This window comes from Micropterus salmoides, unplaced genomic scaffold, assembly GCF_014851395.1.
Source record: "Micropterus salmoides isolate LMB-PRFRI ecotype aquatic unplaced genomic scaffold, ASM1485139v1 Ms_hic_scaffold_13, whole genome shotgun sequence".
Taxonomy (NCBI): domain Eukaryota; kingdom Metazoa; phylum Chordata; class Actinopteri; order Centrarchiformes; family Centrarchidae; genus Micropterus; species Micropterus salmoides.
Window position 1 is genome coordinate 8,745,158 of NW_024040374.1, and position 20,120 is coordinate 8,765,277.

The following is a 20,120-nucleotide window of genomic DNA, read 5'->3' on the forward strand; positions in this document are numbered from 1 at the left end:
TGAAAATATCCTGAATGTCATTAGTCATCATTTCTGGTAAATTTGCTCTGTTTAGAAAATGTTGAATGCTTAATGTATATGTCTATTACTCACAGAGACTGCACAAAGAGACATTCAGTGGTGTAATCTGCAGTCACAGAAGGCCTCTGGAGAGCTGAAGAGCTGCTTTTCACTGTGAACACTCACTCAAGGTGCCAGAGAGCGGCTGACTAAGAATGGAAATACAGTCGTAGTCAATAGTGATGAAGTGGCTTAGAAAAGCAAAGGATTTTCAGCTACAGAATAAGCTCTAATTAAATGTCCCCGTGTGTCTCAGGGGAATAAGGGATAAAGGGGGAGTCTCAGTAAAAAGGGGGGTCAACATCTGCATTAAATAACAATACATTGCAAGATTCAGGATCTGAGGTGGACTAGGGCACTCTTTCTGATATGGCATGAGAGCTACTGAGCCTGGAAACGAGAGTGAGGTTACTTCTCTTCACTTTGAGAATATACAGTATGATACTGAATCAATAAATCCCTCCAGTAATGCTTTGGACCAGTGTTACAAATAGATAGTGAAGGTGTAACAAAGGTATTAATAACTCAGAAGTGCTCAGTTTAGACGGAGGGGATAAGAAGATACAACGTTTGGATTAATAAGGCTTTCCTGTGATCCTATGATCCTTTGTATTCAGTGTCACATCTTGTGAGGGGCCCCAAACGTCCCGGCTATTCTCCTGTCAATGTAAATGTAAAATCTCTTCAGAGAAGGATTTCAAATAACTTTGATGCTGCCAGCTTGCCATCTATGCTCTTGTTCATAATGTTCACAATATACCAGGCAACCTTTCCATTCTCATCTATTCATATCAGTATATCAATTACATACTGCTCTTTGTGCCACAATTAAGACAGACACCAAAACCATTAAGTAGGTTAACATGGGGTTAGTATGACTGCAAAAGGACCTTCATCAGTAAGTAGGACACATATCCTAATCCCACTTTACAGGGGAGTACTGCTAAACCTACAGGGATTATTAGGGGTCAACATCCTTCCCATAATACCTTTGTTTTGTCTCTTGGTTGCTGGGATGTAAAATCTCTCATCTAAATTTGAGCCCTTCTGAGCAAAACACTGTTTAAATCCTATCTTTGACTTGGAGGGTGCACAGCCAAACAAACAAGCATCTGTAATCATTATGTTACCATGCAATCAGCCTGGTATCCATAATGGCTACCATGGCAACGGTTGTTGAGAGGAGAAGATTTTCAGATTTCTGTACACCCACATGGTACAAATGGAAAAGGCTGCCCACAAGGAGGCAAATCTGCAGTACTAAATACACATTATGCAACACAATCTGATGGTAACTCTGTCTCTGTGCTTCAGGGGCAGCATAGGTGTTTCAGCACTGTTCAAATATTACTGAGGCATTTGTGTGTGGGCTGGCATGTTCTCTCCATATCTGTGTCGGTTTGCTCCCAAACGACCCCATCAAAAACATTCATGTTTGATATTATAAATATGCTCCTCTCACTGACCTGTGTGCTCTGTGAGCCGATGATCCATCGCCACAAGCTATGTTCTCTTCATGCAAACTGCTCCCAAAATTTCTAGCTGCTGTTTTCTCCCGAACTGTTACTGGCCTACTCCATCTTTGAATTTGATTCATGTAACATCATCATATCCCTCCAACCTGTGTTCTTTGTACTAAGGACTGTGACGAACAACAGTTGTCCCCCTCCACCAAATGTGTTTAGGTAATTTTTACTTCATTTTGATATTTGACCTTCACTGTGCAACATGATGTACAATATGTGCAGACTTTAACACACACGTTCATCTGCTGACAAGGGAAAGTTTCTCTGCCCTGAACTTAAATATCAGTTTAAGAACTCTTAACTTTTTGAACATGTTTTATATTGGTCTCATTAAATCTAAGTAGCACTTCCTATAACCCTACTGGACGTTTTTTTAATTGATTTGTTCCCACCTATGGCTATTATTGCTACCCAGCTGTCAGAGGAGAGCAGATCTCTCTTTGAATTATCTCTCCAAAGGTCTCTTAAGAGTTTTCCCATGTCTTCTTTGAGAGCTTAGACTTGCTTGGGAAATACTTTGATGTGGGTCAGCAAAGCCCATTGATACACTGCATGTGATAGTGGACTTCCAACACTAAACACCCTTTCTGTTTTATTCCACTGTCAGTATTTTCTATCATAGTGAAAGTTTACCCTCTGGTGGAAGAGGTTGGATTTGTATGCAAAATTATTCAAAAACAAAAATGTGCTTATCTTATCTTGTAAGATAGTATTGTGACATGAAGGACAATGAGGATTCACATTCATGCTTGCTTTTGTTGAACTCTTTGCAGAGTATCTGCATATCTCCTCTAGGGGTTTACATGCCATCATACAGTTGCATGTTTATCTTTTGAAAACTAACCCATTTTTGTTACATCTAACTGATCTTGAATTTTTGTTGAAGTAAAGGTAATTTAAAGTAGTAACATAATAGAATATTTCATTAAGTTTCCTTTAGTTTTTCCTGATGGTTCACATTCTTCTTGGCTAAAGCTGACTCAGGCAAGGGCAAAGGGGGTTATTTAAAACATTCTCCAAAACAAGGCTTCAAAATGGACTTTGAGGGATGTCAGTTGATTTTTGTGTTAAAGAGGCAAATACGAAAAAAAGAGTCAGAGAAAAACCAAAACAACTCAAAGTCATACAAACTCCAACAAAAAGAAAAATCCACAAATATGTGTGTGGTAAAAATATGTATCCATAGTTGTACACCATGTCCCCCTTACATTCTATTCCACTCCCTAGTCACTCCCAAGCCTAACCTGTTCAACCTGTCTGGACCAGGATGAACAGAGTGGGTGGGTGAACTTTGTCACTGTAGCTTGACTGTAACTGTAGGCTGACAAGGACGGTATTTTCTTTGGAAGGATCTTAGGTCAAAATATATAAAAGCTGATTTTTTAAAATCATATTTCTTAAAGTTTCAGTATAGGTGGAGCAGGAGAAGCAGGAGGCCATGGAGTCAGACAGCACAGATGACATTCAGTCTCTCATGGAGGACATGGACTACATTCCTGGCCACTTTCACCTGGACCTCAACCTCAACTGTGATCCTGTTGGGCCTGTGAAGCTAAGACTCAGGGACACTTATCTAAAACAGGAGAGCCTGCGAGGCGAACTAGAGGCTGAAGCTGGATATCTACAGTACGCTGTCCGAAATCTGCTGGGTCTGCTGGCTTTCCACCTCGAAGAGTTGGACAGGGCCGAGGAAATATTCAGGTGGTGACACACTTTTACACACTTCCTTTAAAGGCACAACATTCACTAAGCAAGAGGCCTCATTTTGAGACATCTTGACTAGTAATGTGTGTTTTTCTGTAGCACTCCTTATAATCGAAACACCACACAGGTTGAAACATGTTTTACTACATATACCTAATCTCTGTGAGTTAACTAAGAACCACCACAGTGAATGCCTACACACCAGAAGAAAAGGTAAGTGTCCTTTTACCAGCTACAGTAAAACATCAACCAAAATCAAGACCAACATGTCAATTCACAGTAATCTCAAATGCATAACAAACATACAGTTAACATGACTACACACCAATGGTTTGTTTGGATAAGATAAATATAATTAACAAGTAATATCAACAAATGTATGGATTGCTCCAGTAATATTTTATTTATCTTTATTTCATATTGCTAACTCTGCTTTCTACAGATGTAAGACTTTACCCCAATTACACTCATAATAAAGAGTATTTTCTGTGAGGTGACAGTGCTAACCACCGCACCACCATGCCGCCGGGACCATGAACGTCTTTTCCAAATTTCGGGCAATCCAATATTGAATTTTGTGTCTAATAATATACAGTATTTTTGTCAAAATAAGAAAGAAACATCATGGAATATTTTTAATTTACTTCCAATGTTTGAGACCTGTATATTTTTCTAACCCCAAAATCTCTGTGTATTTTGGCCTTTCAGAAGCATTTGTAAGGAAGACCCTGGTAACCTCAATGCCTGGGCCAACCTGGGCTACGTGTATGACAAGCTGAAGAGAGAGCTGGATGCAGGGGAGTGTGTGGAGAAAGTGTCCCAGTTTATGGGCTTAAATGCTGGAGAAGCTTCTCAGGAAGAGACCAGGCTCCTGGCGGCTCGCTGTCTGGCTGAGCAGGCCTATGTGCATCCCCATGATGTGGAGCTGGATAGTGAGGATGACCTGAGGGAGAGACTGACAGCAGCATTGACACTTTACAACAGAGCCCTGGACTATGGGGGTCAGCTGGTAAGATGGAAACAAACTCTGTACTACATTACACGTCCATTCAACAGTTTAGGATTTATATGTTGAATCTAAAGGTGAGGAGAAGCACTGAAACAATGACTGGTTATGTGATGAGATGACATGCATCATAGCCTTCCAGCATTTTAGTGGTTGGTATTTCAACCATGCAGCGTTTCTTAGAAATTTTTTAATTCAATGCCATGCTTCTATGACTGATTTCACCTCCAAACTGTTACCGAAATTAGAGGATGTGGTAATGCTTAGGAGATTTATGAATATGAATCTTAGCTCATAATAACATAAAACTAATATTCCTCCAAAATAAAGTTGAGCCAATTTTTATTCTTATTGTACACAATACCAAATTTGGCACAGCACAGAAGCTGCACGTAGTATTAGACAATGCTACTGGGCATGTACCTTTAGACTTAAATATTTAATCCTGCACAGTAAATGTAATATTATTCCTAACTAAATACTATTAGTAAAGCATGCTGTTGTTTTTCAGATACCAATGGAGGAAAAACGAAGCTGGTATTTCAAAATGGCAGTCATCTATATAAGGTACACAACATTGCATCAAAAGATAACCACTGCACCACTTAATGTGTAAATATTAATTTTTATGAAGTAATTTTCTCCCTGCAGACTGGATGACATAGTAAAGAGCAAAGAGGAATCCGAATACTCCAGACTCTCTCACTACAATAAGGGACTGACGCTTCTCAAAAAAACGCTAGAATCTGAGAAAACACATCACAAAGGTAAAAGAGATATGTTTCTATATGAATTCATCTGGTCTGCTGCACATTTTGAGCCATTATCTTGAATGTGCAGTGTAGCTCTGCTAGTGATATTTATTTAGAACCTGGTCAACACCCTAACTGATTTCTCCTCTTAGCTCTAGCCTGGTGTTATGTTGGCATCATGTTGGAGAGGAAGGAAGAGTTCATCACTGTGCCCATGTCTATACATGACTGTGGCTTCTCAGCCTCTGATCCTCTATCCTGCTATGGAACTGTAAGTTAACCCTCACATTTAGCTCTCTCACTAAATGTCATGCAATCTAAGAGAAAAAAAACATGTGAGGGATATTTTACTTAGACCTGTTGTAGAAGTTGTTAAATCAGATAAACCTTTTCCTCTTCTTAAGATCTGTGGCTCATCAAAAACTGCTTATATTCCTGTCATTTTTCTTTGAATGTTCTGCTACTTGTTAATTTCAGCTGAACATTCTGTCGCTAGTAGCAGCTTCTACTGGCACATTTCCATAACAGTTTAACTGACACTACTACACCCACCTTACCGGCCTCACACTCCAGTTTTTCCCGTATGTAAAGTCCCGGCACCTTCAAAAATCTAAATACACCTGCAAATTTAAGTAGAGTTTGACTGAACAGTTTTGGGAACTTAGTGTCGTTCTTCCACTGGTGATTTTTCCTGGCTTGAGGGGAAAACTAGTCTAATATGACAGTTAGCTTACTCTTTCGTGAATCCAGTTGTCTTGTCTCATATCTACTGTAGCCTACTAACATCAATGCATTTCTTTTTCTGATTTGTAGTCACTATCATTAGATTTTTGATGTTTTATTGAATGCTAATTTTAGAGTCTCTCACTTCAGGGGTTAACTCCTCTCTTCAACCTTTTTATGTGTGTTTAGCTCGATTCATAGCTTTGCACCTACAAGTGTAGTTGAAGAGATCTGTTTCATGGATATCCCTAAAGGCTCACACTTTATACTAAAAATACTGAGACTACATTGTCCTGTCTGTTCATGTTTTAAGTACATACATCATAGAAGCTATGTATATCTTATGCACATAACATAATATCATCAATTTCCTGTGCAGATTTAGCAGAACAAGAAATGATTTATGAGTTTATAGAACAGTAGAAATGTCATAAACTACATGAACTACATATGTAACCCCTTAACTAGGATTGACCAGTTCTACATCTAACAGTTTCTGCCAATAATAGATATTGTCCCTTTTGTTTTTGTAATTTGTAAAAGTCCTCCTTTGACAGGAACCGGTTGGTGTGTTGATGTTTTTAAAATTCCACTCAAAACAATTAATTTTCCATATATAACATATTTATATATAACAGTCCCACAACCATCTCATTAAATAGAAGTACCCTTCACCTGATTAACATCTTTGAATGAATCTGCATTGTGTGTCCCTCCACCAACAACCTGTTTCAAGTTGAAATACAGAAAATTACTGAAGTGTGATCTGCTCTAATAATCATTTAATATTCTTCTTGTGTCACTGCAAGTTTAGCCCTACTTTATAGAATAATTTGTGCTACAGCTACCTCACTACAACTACTACCTTTTCACTACAATATACAATATAACTGTCTTTGTCCTCAGGCCATAAATCTGGCCAGTGATGATGCACTCACCCTGAACCTTCTGGCAAAGGTCTTCTTTCTGCTGGGCAAACATGAGATGGCCACAGGGATCTGTAACATGGCCCTAAATGTGCTCCCAGACCCAGAGATCAACTGGCAGGCCTACTGCACTCGTGCCAAGGTACAGCAGACAAATCAGTGTCAAAACCAAGCTGGCAAAACTCAGCCAATTGTGAAATCCCTTTAATGGTTGAGAATTTGCATTCATTGAAACTGGCTAAAAGATGCACAGATTTGCACTAATTTTGGATAAATAAATGGTTATATTCAGTTTATATGGAAAAGGCGACTATTTATACTCCAAACACCTGTATACACAACAAAATATTGAAAATGGTGTATATAAATAATTTATAAAATTTTTTCCTTTTAGATCAATATGATGCTCTACGTCAGGGACCTGGAGAGGGCAAAACATGGTCAAGGTGGAATCCCAGACAGACAGAAGCTAACTGAGACCAGAAAAGACTTGGACAAAGTCTTAACAGTACGTCCATGTCTGAGAACTCACCTAGAGATGGCACAGGTAAAGACACAAACCACTAATGAGCAATATATATGGATTTTCTACGGCAACAGGGTTTTCAGAGTCATGTTTTTCCCTTTAGGTGTATTACTACATGGGTGTAGATGCCCTTCAGGAGAGTCTGTTGGTGGATGAGGGGGCAGTGAACAGTGCGTTGGTGAGTCTGTCCCATGCCTTACAGTTTGAGCTGGGTGACAGCTTGCCAGACCTCCACGTGCTCAGAGGTCGCTGCCTCCTGATGAAAGGTGAGGAGCAGAATGCTGCAGACTGCTTCAAACATGCTGTGGAGTTAGAGAGACCAGGGAGCACAGACACAACAGCCCTGCGCTGCCTCCTACAGGCCCTCCTGGCTCTGTTCATGCAGGGAGGCCCTGACCCCAGCCTTGCCATCACCCAACTGGAACTGTGGGTGCAAAAGGCAGAGGAGAAGTTCCCTAAGGACATTGTGAAGGCTGAGCTGAGATGCCTTTACAGGACTCACACAGAAGAGGTCACAGAGTTATCCAAGGCTTTGATCAGGACAGGCAGACTGGACCTAGTGAGGAGGCTACTGGAAACATTGGTGCCTAAACAACTGGTTAAAAAGAGATCAATCGCAAGGTCTTTCTCCTTTACATGAAGCAAATATGTGACTTTAATAGATATACAGGCATATGACCAACCACTCATCCAGCATTTCACAGAAAAAAATTAACAGCAGTGGGGCACTTTCAGCTGTATTTACTGTAACATTAAACTGTATGTTTTTAAGATGTTACTGTTCTATTATTAAATTGTTTTTTGAAGGGGTGTTTTTCTTTTGTTTTTGAAGAAAAACTTTCAGATATGTTGGATCCACAGAGTAGCCTACATTTACAGTTACAGCATAGAAGGATTTTCCTTTTAAGCTTGCCTTACGATGGAAAATAGTTAATAGTTAGTTTTTGTATAAAATAAGACGGCCTTAACTTTTATGATCATTACTGAATTGAAGAGAGAGTGGTTGGGTGTATTCATAATATAATGGTTATGTTCAGGATGCCAACATAAGCCGTCGAATTTCTGCTTAGTAATATTTACATCATGGCACAGTCTACCTCCGAGTGGGATATTTGAATGCTCTACCACTGATGACCACTTGATGAGTGTTGTGCAAAAGCAACTGTAGTGTGTGAAGAGAGTCACCTGAGTGTTATCCTCTTTTGCCAATGTTTATATTTTAATTGACAATGGATGGAAAATAATGACTCACTTTTATTGCCTATAAAGGATCACAATTCTTTTCATGACACACACCTATTGAATAACACACACTATAAGTTATTTTGGTTACACTGTAGAGAGAAGCATAATATTTATCAATTAAATCAAAGGATAAAATAATTTTAGTTGTGCCCTTTGGAAGCAGAACATGCTGGGTTCCTGTCTTCCTATAGCTACAGATATTATAGTTTCCAAATAAGGTTAATGTTCACATTAGGGCTGACCCCGCATAGTTGAAGGTTCGAAATAGAGCCCTATTCTGTTACCAGGACAGAGACCCGAGTCGACATGAAAACCATGTAACGACTGACTTTCACCTCCTTTTGGACCTCCTTTTATAGCTCTGTTTCTTGGCTTCACATCATCTCTTGGCTCTCTTTCCTACGGCACCTGGGTCTGAGAAATTCCCTGACTGTCTGCTCCTCTCTCTTTGCATGCACTCCGCTTGATCATGCCATTTCATCCGTAACCTGACTTTTATGGAATAAACTGGTTTTGTTTGTGCTCCGTGCTAGAAATAGGACATTCTTACTGTGATGGACTATATTAATGTATGTTTTGTAATACAATTTTCACAAAATCTGCTTCTATATTTCCCTTTGCAAGTGTTTTTGATGCTATCTTACTGTGCTCCCCCCTCTGCTCCCAAAGCACAAGTGCTTGCTCCCTCACACACGCACATGTGCTACTGCTGAGCCTGGGCAGTTAGATACAAAAAGGAGCACATACACTCAGAGCTATAGAGTTTTAACACTGTGATCCTAACTTTACACTATAAAATAACACTTTAAATGATGACAATGTAGACCACCATTGCTCTAGTAATTAATGATAACAATTTAGGCTATAATGCTCCAAAATAATTCACAACAGAAACCAGCGCTCTAATCAAGCAAGCTATAAAGGGATGCAGCTGATGAAGCCACAGTTTGATCATTTGTTGATGGTAAAGTGCATTTGCTTAAAAAAAAAAAAACTTTTCAGCTACCATTTTGGTGTTTGACAACATCTTTAGTTTTTTGTTATCATTAAGTTCAAACACCATATAGCTGTTGCAAGTTGAAACCAATTACCACTGCTGCCGGTTGCAGGATTCAAACTCACGACTGGAATAAGACATGTTGCTCTATGGTGTGGAGTCTAACTAACTGCGCCACCAGCTAGCTTGCCAGTACTGAGATAATGTGATCCTCTGTTGATACATAAAGTGCATTTGCTTTAAAAAAAAAAGATTTTGGACTTTTTAGTTAGTGCTAGAGTAGCTGAGCATAAAAATATACATCTTGTTTCCAAACTCCAAACAGGGAGGAAGATACAGCAAGTTAAAGAATTAGTGAAAGGGGGAGACCTCAGGCTGCAGCTACAACAGGGAGTGAATGAGAGATGACTGAGACTTTCCAATCAATTAAGGATCACAGATAAAAAACTAAATGTCCACTGAGCAGGATTTTGACATTTTGAGGGAGAAAATGCATGTGGCTACATTTTGTTGCCTTTTTTGTGCTTATGGAGATAAATATACGCAACTGGCAGCAGTTTACAAAAAAATTCTGGTCTGCAAAATTCTCCTCTCCACCCTCTAACATGATAACATGACACACTCCAAAGTCTGCTAAAAGCTGTAAAACCCTTCACTTTGGAAGGGCATAGCTCCTAAACTAATTTTTTTTTTTTAAAGATCAACATCTTTTCTGCAACCTACAGCTCAACTGGAGTCTGTAGCTGCACATATGCCGGAGCATTTAGCTCTTAAAGTTGAGTAGGTTGGAAGAAAGTTGAGCCTCTTGCTCCCATTGAACCCCATTCATTTTTTTTCACGTAAAAATATTAATACAAAATCAACCATTATAGATATTAACAACACAGGTAATAGCATAAATCTCCTGAACAGGATGTACATTTTGAACAACGATGCAGGAGAAGATAGAAAATGGGGTTATATATAATAATAAATAATAAAGAGCAAAGACAACTAAAGTGTGAGAGCAACAGCTCACACAGTTTTTGATGGTAAAGGCAAGTATGATATTTAAGAGAAAAGACGAAGTAAGGAGGTGATTGGGGTGGATAGAGGGCCAGAACCCGGACCTTGAAGCAGGAGAACAGGGTTTGTGTCCCGTGCGAAACAAAACATTAAATGTTTTTATTTAGGCGAGTGAGGTAAATTGACATTAACGTTAGTTAAGTTAAGTCTTAACTGACATACATAGCTATTTGAACCCAAACCATGATCTTTTCCTAACCTTAACCAAGTAGTTTTGTTGCCTAAACCCAACCAAGTACTTTCTGTGCCTAAACCTAACGAAACTGCAACGTTTCACGACTTTAATTATGCGCGTTTCAACATCGCAATTTATCGAAACGTTACGTTTTATCTTGAAAGTGTAACCGGATATTGCATATTTATTGTTGCTAAGCGTTGCTACCTTGACTGTGGGTCCCCAAACGTCAATAATTGATGCAAAAGGGCTACCCAAGTCTTTAAAAAGCGACGACAAAGGGCCTTGACCATGCGTCAGACATTTGACGAGTAGGGAGTGAGACTGTGTTGTGCAGGTCTGTCGATAATGAAAATAATTATTAGTTGCAACTCTATTCCTGGCTCTGACCTGCCACCAACCTGTTTAAACCAACCAAATTTTTTTTTTGCTGTTTTTGTTCACAGTCATTATATTAGAATGGTATGTAGGCCTATATTTGAAATATGGGCACAATACCTGGTGAATTGTATTTGACGAGTATGGATAATCAAGCAGCACAACTAACAATTTGTTATTTTTCTTGATGAATTATCTTGTAAATAAATGAATCAGAAAATTGTGAAAAATGACTATCACAGTTTCCTAAAGCCTAAGGTGATGATATCAGATTGATTATTTTGTCAGACTATTACTCAAAAACCTAAAGATATTGAGTTTACTGTTACATACAATAATAGGACAAAAAGCAGCAAATCCTCACAATTTAGCAGCTGGAAACAGAAACTGTTTGGTAACTTTTCTTGAAAAAATTGACCTTAACGATACATCCATTTTCACAATAGTTGTCGGTGACCAGTGAGTCCATAACCCCCATGCAAATAATGTGCTATCATAACATCCTACGGGAACTTGATTTTTGTCTGTGTGGCTCTTAAAAAATGCAGCCAAGTCAGACGTGGCACACAAGGGTTCAGGTTCTGCAGCATTATTCATTTACTTGCGCAATCTGAGTTGCCACTCCACATACAAGACATATTCTTTCACAGCTTTCCAAGACGACAACAAGGCTTTAAGCTTAATCAGGTAAGATTTTTAGGTTTGCTAAAGGAAATTACATATCTTTATTTTAAAAGTATAATGAAAGCTTTATCTGACACAAAACTATGAAGAGCAAAAAAGAGTAAAATAAATTTCAACCTTTTTAAAGTTGTGTTATTTAAACAATGAAAATGACATATAACACAAATTGCACAAAAGCTAGTGTTTTATGCTCATGTTCTGCGAATTTCAGATTTTAGACTTTATTGAGCTGGAAAAAGCTCATATATACATATATATATATACATATATATGCTGGTCATATAATTAGAATATCATCAATAAGTTGATTTATTTCAGTAATTCCACTCAGAAAGTGAAACTTGGATATTATATTCATTCATTACACACAGACTGATATATTTCAAATGTTTATTTCATTTAATTGTGATGATTAAAACTGACAACTAATGAAAATCCCAAATTCATTATCTCCGAAAATTTGAAATTACTTAAGACCAATCCAAAAAAATATTTAGAAATGTTGGCCAACTGAAAAGTATGAACATGAAAAGTATGAGCATGTACAGCACTCAATACTTAGTTGGGGCTCCTTTTGCCTGAATTACTGCAGCAATGCGGCGTGGCATGGAGCCGATCAGTCTGTGGCACTGCTCAGGTGTTATGAGAGCCCAGGTTGCTCTGATAGTGGCTTTCAGCTCTTCTGCATTGTTGGGTCTGGCGTATCGCATCTTCCTCTTCACAATACCCCATAGATTTTTTACAACAATACTTTTGGAAAACGCACTTCATGGTCAGAAATATAAGCTTGGCTAATAACAAATGACCTGAGCTGTCATCACTGATTGACAGGTGTTTCTCTTAGTTATTGCGTTGATGAACTTGATGAACTACCTATCAGTTCCAGGGTTACAGGGTGGCCAATGAGATTTCAGGGGTGGTCCAGGCCATTGCCTATAGCATGGCAGGAGAACAGTTTCGTGTTTAAGGCATCTTAAATCTCAAATCTTATCCTAACCTGTTGACGTGTTGTCATGTTCTTGTCATCAGGAGTTCTAATCTTGGGAAACACCCTACAGCCACCTCTGACATGTCAATTCATCTCTTATGAGTGGAGTTCTCCACAAACTATTATTTTTTAATAAAACATTTCAGCCATGTATGTTCCTGTTTTTAAATGGAAACAAATTGTTTAAATTAGAAATAGGGGAGAGCGGGGTAAGGTGTCTCGTGTGTAAGATGTCACACTGCTCATAACTCCATCACTAGAGGCTCTATGTCAAAAATCAAAAAAGCCATTTTGTGTGACTTCTTTTTCTATGTTCAACTTGCTGTTCACATGTGGTCAAGGTGACTCTAATCTGAGGTTCTAATCTGAATGTTATTATAATTTTGCTTCAAAAGTAAAACATTTGCACTTTACATTTTATGTATTCCAACCTTATTAGGTATGAATGTTCAAAATGATAACTTTGCACAAAGTACAGGAAACAATAACATGTCTTTTGATACTTCAGCTGAAGTGCTATGATAAGCTACCCTTGAGATTTAGCCAACATTAGCACACATGTCAGTTTGCGGCAAGTTGTCTCAATGACTTTGGGGCGAGTTGTCACGTGATTAGTTGCCCCAGTACAAATAAACACATAAAACATGCTCAAACAATTATGTGAAATTGTGTAATTACCTCTGAAACAAGTATTAAATGATACAGTAAACAGGGTTAGGGTTAGGGTTACCCTTTCAAAAATGTTATTTTTTAAAATAGTTCTAAAAACAGCATACCCCAAGTCAATCAAGTAATGGTGGAAACATCTTAAAATATGGAAAGAATAAAAAAAAGAATAAAGTCGCTGTCTAATAAAAAGTAAAGTCAACAATATTTTAACTAATCTACCTGTCTTATAGTCTGCTGAGCATTAGCCTATATTATTGCTCCGCTAATGTGGTATCCCTTTTGACATCTTACAGACGCAGAACACCATTACAGTAGGTAATTTGCAGCTCACTATTTAATTTTTTAATCAAAAATATTGCTAGTGACAGGTCAGTAGTGGCTGACAAGCCCTGAATCTGAGTAATGTTACAGAGTAGCATTCCATATGCACCCTTGACAGAGGACCAAACTTAATATTTTCAAGGGCCTTAATAAAGTTAAAGTTACTGAGTTAATGTAGTGTATTGTTTCTTATAACGGTATATTGTTTTTACAAACTCTCATTTACACACTTTATATTAGGCTATTTTTAATTTGTATATTTCAAACCATCTTTCATATTTTATCAAACGTTTTATATGTTTAATTTTGCAGTCATGTTTGTTTTATAATGTGGGAATGCACCGTCAAGAGTCAGTTTCGCTGTGCAATGACAATAAAGGATTCTGAATCTGAAAGATGCCCGCCCTCTGCCCCCTCCCCTGTACGTAATCTAATGAATTTGGTGCACAGACTGAGTGGGACTTACAAAGTTAGTTAATGTTTCTGAATGTTGAGTTACAGTGGGTGAGGTTTATGATATTGCACCACCACACTTCAATGGTGATGACAGATAAGCATTAAAGGCAAAAATAGCATACTGTCAATATTTTAGAGACCCCCTAAAATGTCAGAAATCATGTTTTTTGGGGAACTCGTAACTTATTAAGAGGAGCCAAGCTTCCCTGTAGTTCACACCCTGCTTGTGTTTCAAAGGAAGAAACTACAATTTTAAAATTCACTTGACTGTAGTTCATGTTCCAAGTTATAAGCTTTCTGTAATTTATAAATAGGTATGTTCCCTGCTATCCTCTGAACAGGTTTACTATTCACAGTCTGTGGCTTTCCAAGTCTTACAACAAACTATGGAACAACAGGCCTTTATAGAGTGGCACAGTGGTCTCTTCGACTGCTTTGAGGACGTGAAGACTTGTAAGAATCAACACCACAACTTTGACAAATTTGTATTTTTTTGATTAAAGGCTTTATTTATTTCTCTAATTTCTAAGGCATGCTTTAGTAATATTAAGAGTTTGTACAACTCTGTTTTTCAGGTTGCTATGGTTTCTGGTGCTGCCCTTGCCTTGCCTGCACCGTTTCAGGAGGATTTGGAGAGAACACTTGTCTCCCATTATGTGACATACTCAGCCCCGCCATTATGTCAGCCTGTGGGATACCACTGTTTATTCCTCCTGCAGCCCTGTCTCTAAGAAGTGCTGTGCGAAACAGATATGGTATCAAGGTATGATCCTGATGTATACTGAACTTCACATGACATGTTGAACAAAAGTGAGGCAATGTTTAAGACTTTACTTTGCTTCTCTGCAGGGTTCTCTCTGTAAGGACATGGCAGTTTCCTGTTTCTGTGAGTGGTGCTCCTGGTGTCAGATGCATCGCGAGTTAAGGCATCGCAAGAAAACTCCCACTGTCATCAATGTTCAGAATCAAACCTTTGTCAACATGCAGCCTGCTCCAGCGGTGATGGTTAACCAACCCCAACCAGGTTTCATAGGCCAACCAGGCTTCCCAATGGTTGCACATCCAAATATGTAATCATTTTGAAATGCGTCCCCTTGGCATCCGAGTATGCTGAATGACTTTCAGCTTTTTAATAATCAAAAGAATCATGGTCTTTACAGAAGTACTTAATGATACTCTGTTTCAGTATTTTTAAATCTCTTCCTTTGTTTCTGGAAGGTTTGCTTTTACAATTCAGACCTATCCATGTCTCTTAAAATCAAACAAATTCATTGCCTAAACGGATAATAAAGCAGAGCTTGATATTATTTTGGTTTTGTTGATGACAAAAACTGAGACTTGTAGCACTAGATTTATGTTTGTTTCTTGTCAATCTGTACCTGGACAACTTTTAGCAATCTCTTTAGTTTTAAATTAATTTATATTGATATCTGGTGTTGGAGAAAGAGCTTGTCCTGTTCTTGGTCACAAGAGACATACATGCTTGCCACTGTGTCAAAGTCTTCTGGGGTTGAAAATGAAATCTTGTTTATTAAAAGTCCATGATTTGAAAGCCAATATTTTTACAGTCCTTGTATTTTCTTTTCTGTTAAAAACTGCTTCCTGAATGACGAGCCGTTTGACAGAACAATGAAGCTGGGAGTGCCTGCCTTGATGAAAAACCTGTTAACAGAAAAGGAAAGACTGAATGTAAAGGAAGTTAATGTCAAGAAGTGTCAAGGAAGTTAGTGTACTGAAACCTTGGCACCATGGTACAGACTTATTCATTACTCATTACTCGATACTGAACGCATAGGCTGCTTTTGTTCTTGTTTTTTTAAACACAAAATCTAAAATCTAATTTAATAAAACAAAAAGGAGATGCAGGTTAAAATACCAATAGCAAGAAAACAATGGACACCTTTTATGCTGCAACACTTTTAAAAGTGACATCTCTGGGTCTACTTGGTAGAGTGTCTCCTTCTTCGCGTCTTCAAAGTACACCTAAAAGGGAGCAAAGGTCAAATGTGGTTAATTAGGATTAAAAATGGATTATTGTCTTTTAATTTATTGATATAGCTGCCCTGTTCGGTATTGAGATATAATTCTCGTTTGACAGTTGTACAATTCAATTCAGAAAATATGAATTGAATTCTGCACCTGATATTAAAATCACTGTATTCAGTTCATCAAAATGAGGCAACACTGTAGCGTTGCTATAGTTTGTCAGAAAAAGATTATTTCACAAGTTTAAAGTGTCAAATTTATACAGTATGTTAACTTTTCAGGATGATGGTGTGCTTATATTTATTTAATCTCACTTTGCCACAAGTGAACATTAATATTTAGGCAAAAATAGTGCTGGGCAATTTACAATCAGACAGGTGCCGATGACATCTGACTAGGGATGCAATTATTACAGATTTTGTTGGCACGATTACAGTCTGGGGAATAAACGTTTCATGATTATTATGCATTAATTAATTTAAAACACTAGTAATGACTTAAGTTGATTTAAATATTTAATTACATTAACAATTATATTTCTATAATATGTAAGTATTATTAATATAAGAGGAATATTAACTTAATTTATCCCCCAGGGGAATAAACTGAACTGTTATTGTCATCAACTCTCATCCATACATATAAGTATCATTTAGTGAAAATGATGAAAAAGAAATTGAGTGCAGTGTTATTAATAACTGAAATGCAGGTAATTGGTAGAGTCCTGGAAGTCTATAAGCTCCTGATGTTATATTAGTGTTTTACACCTGGCAACATTTTCTCAACACACACAGGAGAAGGCAACTGGATGTAACGTTAAATGTTCAGTGACTGAAGGTCTTGAGAGGTCTACGTTCCATAAAGGTCCTTTCACAAAAGAAGTGATTTGCACTGCGTGGAAGCTGGGTTCAGCGCCAAAGTTCAACTACTTTTACAGCTGCTTGAGCGCAAGCTCACCAAGCGATGCGGTGCTTGTTGCAGGACCCAGCAACAAACTACCGTGGCGTGGCACAAGTGTAAATTTGTTTTCATTTTGTGCATTTCGCAACAGTTTCGTTTCGTGCAACAGAAACACTGGGTGTAGTGGAGCCTTTATGATTAATTAACCGTGACGTTTTAAAGTGTGGTTAATACTGAAATCCGGTAATCGCAGCATCCCTAGTACAGTATGAAAAAAATATTTTATGTATTATATATTTTTAATTAAACCTTGTAAACATATTCATGTACAACCCTTAAAGGAAATTATGAACCTGAAAATGAGCATAACCCGACCACTTTAACATATATATTTTTCTTTAATTTTATGCATATTTTGATGGAAAATTATTTTTATCAATATATTTGTTTTGAATGTTCTTAGTTGTTGTGATGATCAAAACACACCAACCTGCAAATTTTGTGGGTTGTATTTTCTGTCCGTGTCCCAAGGTGGAAGTTCTTCTCCAAACATGACTGCCAGGTGATCTATGAAGCTGAACAAGACAAATAAAAAAATACAGATGTGATTTTGCAGCTGTTATTTCACTTATTTCACTTTTTTAGTCTAATTAAATGGGGACGTATGGAGTTTCCTAAATTCAACTGTGGTCCGCATATAGGGAGACCTTACTCAGATGCCTCATGTGCTATTCCATACAGTATTTGTTTAAAGATTGAGTTATCTTTGTTTTTCCTGTATTTCTTACAATGCAGAATGTTAAAGAACAAAACTATAATTTCTTATACAAGACGGTGTTTTTCATTTGAAATAACTTTACATTTCTGTCTCAGTTAGCTACAAAAATACACAAAATCTACAGATATCGATTACTAGGCAAAAAAAAAAAACCAAGATGAGTTTACCTGTTGTTCTCACAGAAAGCAGAGATGAAGTCACTCTGCTGGTGCTCAGGATAGAGGAAGAGAACAGGCCAGTGAAGGGAGCCCTGCTCATCCAGGAAGACATGAGCACCCGTAGCTTCCTGAGAGCTGAGGCTGTCCAGGCTCAGCTGTGATATCGCTGCTGAGGACCCTTCATCCTCACTGTCAGAACCCTGCTGACGAGGCTTCAGAGGCTGGAGGAGCTTGATGCCTCGATCCTGCGTAAAGCACACAAAAATGTATCTGATAATCACACACAAACACACAAAAAAAGTAGGCTGTACAGGTAAGATTTTACATCATGTTATCATCATCATCACTTAGAGATTGTCAGATTTGAATGATTGTTTCAGGTACAATATTGTGATATTCAAATACATATGCAAAGTTCCACAGGTTTCAAGTTCAAGTGTTGATGCCTAACTGAGAGTAAGTTGGGAGGTTCATTTCCTCTAAGTTTTAATTAGGATGCTTACCTTTATAGCTGCCAGAAGGGCTTCTTTCTCACTATGCAACTTTTTTTCTTTGGCCTTGGCCTTCCTGGCATCTCTCTCTGCTGCTCTCTAAGGCACAAAAAACAAACAGGGCTTTATGCGCAACTGAAACTTAAACCCCCAACCCAAAATCTCCTCAACTCATTAGTGATTGTACCTTGTGTTTATCTGCTACTGCTCTCAGCTCCAGCAGCTTCTTGTCAGTGGGATGCTCCTTGAGCCCCTCGTCACACCACTGTACGGCCTCTGCAAAGTTGTGCAGCTCTATACAACACTGAACACCTGCAGAAACATGCACAGGATATACACAGGATTGTTTGTTGTCATTATTCTAAGCAGTACTTTGCTTTCTTATGATTGCTGTGTACTGGTATTCTATGGTATAATTTTAGCACAAGGTGAAAAACCGAATACATACCCCTGATCAAGGCTTTAAGGTGGTCTGGTTTGATCTTCTTTGCAGCTGCAGCATCATTCAGTGCAGAGCGCATGTTGCCTGTGTAATTAAAAAAACAGAAAAAAATGGAGGATGAAATTAAGCAACACTTTCTTAATCTCTTGTTTCTATGCATAACAATCCATGTTCATGCTTCTAGCAATACATCTATGTCTTATAAAGCTATGAATGTATTTGCGTGGCATAAATAATAATCCTTACCCAGGTGGAAGTGTGCTGCCGCCCGGTTGGTGAGGAGAACAGTGTCGAGGTCCTGGTCACCACATTTCTTTTTCAAACCTGCGGTGTAGGACAGTATGGCCTTTTGGTAGTTCTTCTCCTTGAAAAACGCATTCCCCTCATCTTTCAGACTCCTTGCTTGCTCTGGGGAGAAATGAGGATTAACAGTTTCTCAAGTCTAAAGCTGTTTTCACTGACAACAAGGATAACTCCAATAGGCTTTTCAAAAGCTGGAGGTCCACCTAACATAGTTACCTTCTGGGGGTCTATCTTCATCATGGATAATGGCCTGCAGGCAAGCTAGTTCTGGGTATGTTTGTGGGTCAATCTCTTCAGGTGCGGTTTTCATAAACATGGGCACTTTGTTAAACTCCTGAATGAGACAAAACAAATGAATCACTGCCGATGGATGGAAAAACGACCCCTCTAACCAGTTAAGTAACTTGACAACGACTTTAAAGGCAGCAGATACCATATACACAGAAATAACTTTGTGTTTAATCTCTATAATTTACCTCTTCCCAGCTGTTTTCACTGAAGGCATTTTTATATCTCTGGGTCTTGAATTTATCCATGAACTCGTCCATGCCGTCGTCGCTGTCATGCTGCTCTGTCGAGGACGCCATTTTCGATCAAACTCTATTTTTAAAGCACTGTTTTGTTGTATAAACTATGACAGGAGATTACTGCCACCACCCCATCACGCGTAATTACGTAATTTAATCTAGAATTTAGCTAGCTCCTTGTTTACCCATGTGCATGAACGGTGCTATGTGAATAAAGATCCGTGCGGAAACACAGTACCAACACAGTAGTTCCACAACTTCCCTGCAACTATAGATTTACATTTTATGAACAAATAATAACCTTGTAAATATGTCAATGCTTAAAGAACACAGT

At 38.2% G+C, this 20,120-nt stretch overlaps 3 protein-coding genes across 3 annotated transcripts; 2 read left to right on the forward strand and 1 right to left on the reverse strand.

Annotated features, from left to right (window-relative positions):
• The first annotated feature begins 2,872 nt into the window (after window positions 1-2,872).
• Window positions 2,873-8,033, forward strand: ttc22 (tetratricopeptide repeat domain 22). The gene is made up of 8 exons (XM_038715331.1): window positions 2,873-3,287; window positions 3,999-4,299; window positions 4,808-4,863; window positions 4,948-5,063; window positions 5,201-5,319; window positions 6,678-6,839; window positions 7,092-7,244; window positions 7,327-8,033. Exons 1-8 carry the CDS (start codon window positions 3,025-3,027, stop codon window positions 7,861-7,863), a joined length of 1,707 nt encoding a protein of 568 aa, XP_038571259.1. The 5' UTR covers window positions 2,873-3,024; the 3' UTR covers window positions 7,864-8,033.
• Window positions 8,034-11,650: 3,617 nt separating this feature from the next.
• Window positions 11,651-15,758, forward strand: LOC119900416 (cornifelin-like). The gene is made up of 4 exons (XM_038715333.1): window positions 11,651-11,770; window positions 14,543-14,654; window positions 14,777-14,964; window positions 15,051-15,758. The coding sequence occupies exons 2-4, from the start codon at window positions 14,588-14,590 to the stop codon at window positions 15,273-15,275; spliced, it is 480 nt and encodes a 159-aa protein (XP_038571261.1). The 5' UTR covers window positions 11,651-11,770; window positions 14,543-14,587; the 3' UTR covers window positions 15,276-15,758.
• On the reverse strand, window positions 15,710-19,998 carry ttc4 (tetratricopeptide repeat domain 4). The gene is made up of 10 exons (XM_038715332.1): window positions 19,736-19,998; window positions 19,476-19,593; window positions 19,203-19,364; window positions 18,963-19,040; window positions 18,702-18,826; window positions 18,527-18,613; window positions 18,033-18,268; window positions 17,578-17,662; window positions 16,102-16,184; window positions 15,710-15,863 (listed from the first exon to the last, which is right to left on the reverse strand). Exons 1-10 carry the CDS (start codon window positions 19,844-19,846, stop codon window positions 15,764-15,766), a joined length of 1,185 nt encoding a protein of 394 aa, XP_038571260.1. The 5' UTR covers window positions 19,847-19,998; the 3' UTR covers window positions 15,710-15,763.
• Window positions 19,999-20,120: the final 122 nt, after the last annotated feature.

Bases quoted from the DNA above. Each gene is read 5' to 3' on its own strand.
- LOC119900416 (XM_038715333.1), top strand. From the start codon at position 14,588: ATGGAACAACAGGCCTTTATAGAGTGGCACAGTGGTCTCTTCGACTGC. The intron at 14,655-14,776 runs GTAAGAATCAAC...TCTGTTTTTCAG, and splicing joins CTTTGAGGACGTGAAGACTT to GTTGCTATGGTTTCTGGTGC. The intron at 14,965-15,050 runs GTATGATCCTGA...GCTTCTCTGCAG, and splicing joins GAAACAGATATGGTATCAAG to GGTTCTCTCTGTAAGGACAT.
- ttc22 (XM_038715331.1), top strand. From the start codon at position 3,025: ATGGAGTCAGACAGCACAGATGACATTCAGTCTCTCATGGAGGACATG. The intron at 3,288-3,998 runs GTGGTGACACAC...TTGGCCTTTCAG, and splicing joins AGGGCCGAGGAAATATTCAG to AAGCATTTGTAAGGAAGACC. The intron at 4,864-4,947 runs GTACACAACATT...TTCTCCCTGCAG, and splicing joins ATGGCAGTCATCTATATAAG to ACTGGATGACATAGTAAAGA.
- ttc4 (XM_038715332.1), bottom strand. From the start codon at position 19,846: ATGGCGTCCTCGACAGAGCAGCATGACAGCGACGACGGCATGGACGAG. The intron at 17,663-18,032 runs GTAAACTCATCT...TGTCTTGTTCAG, and splicing joins GCTTTCTGTGAGAACAACAG to CTTCATAGATCACCTGGCAG. The intron at 15,864-16,101 runs GTGTCCATTGTT...TTCTGTTAACAG, and splicing joins AAAGTGTTGCAGCATAAAAG to GTTTTTCATCAAGGCAGGCA.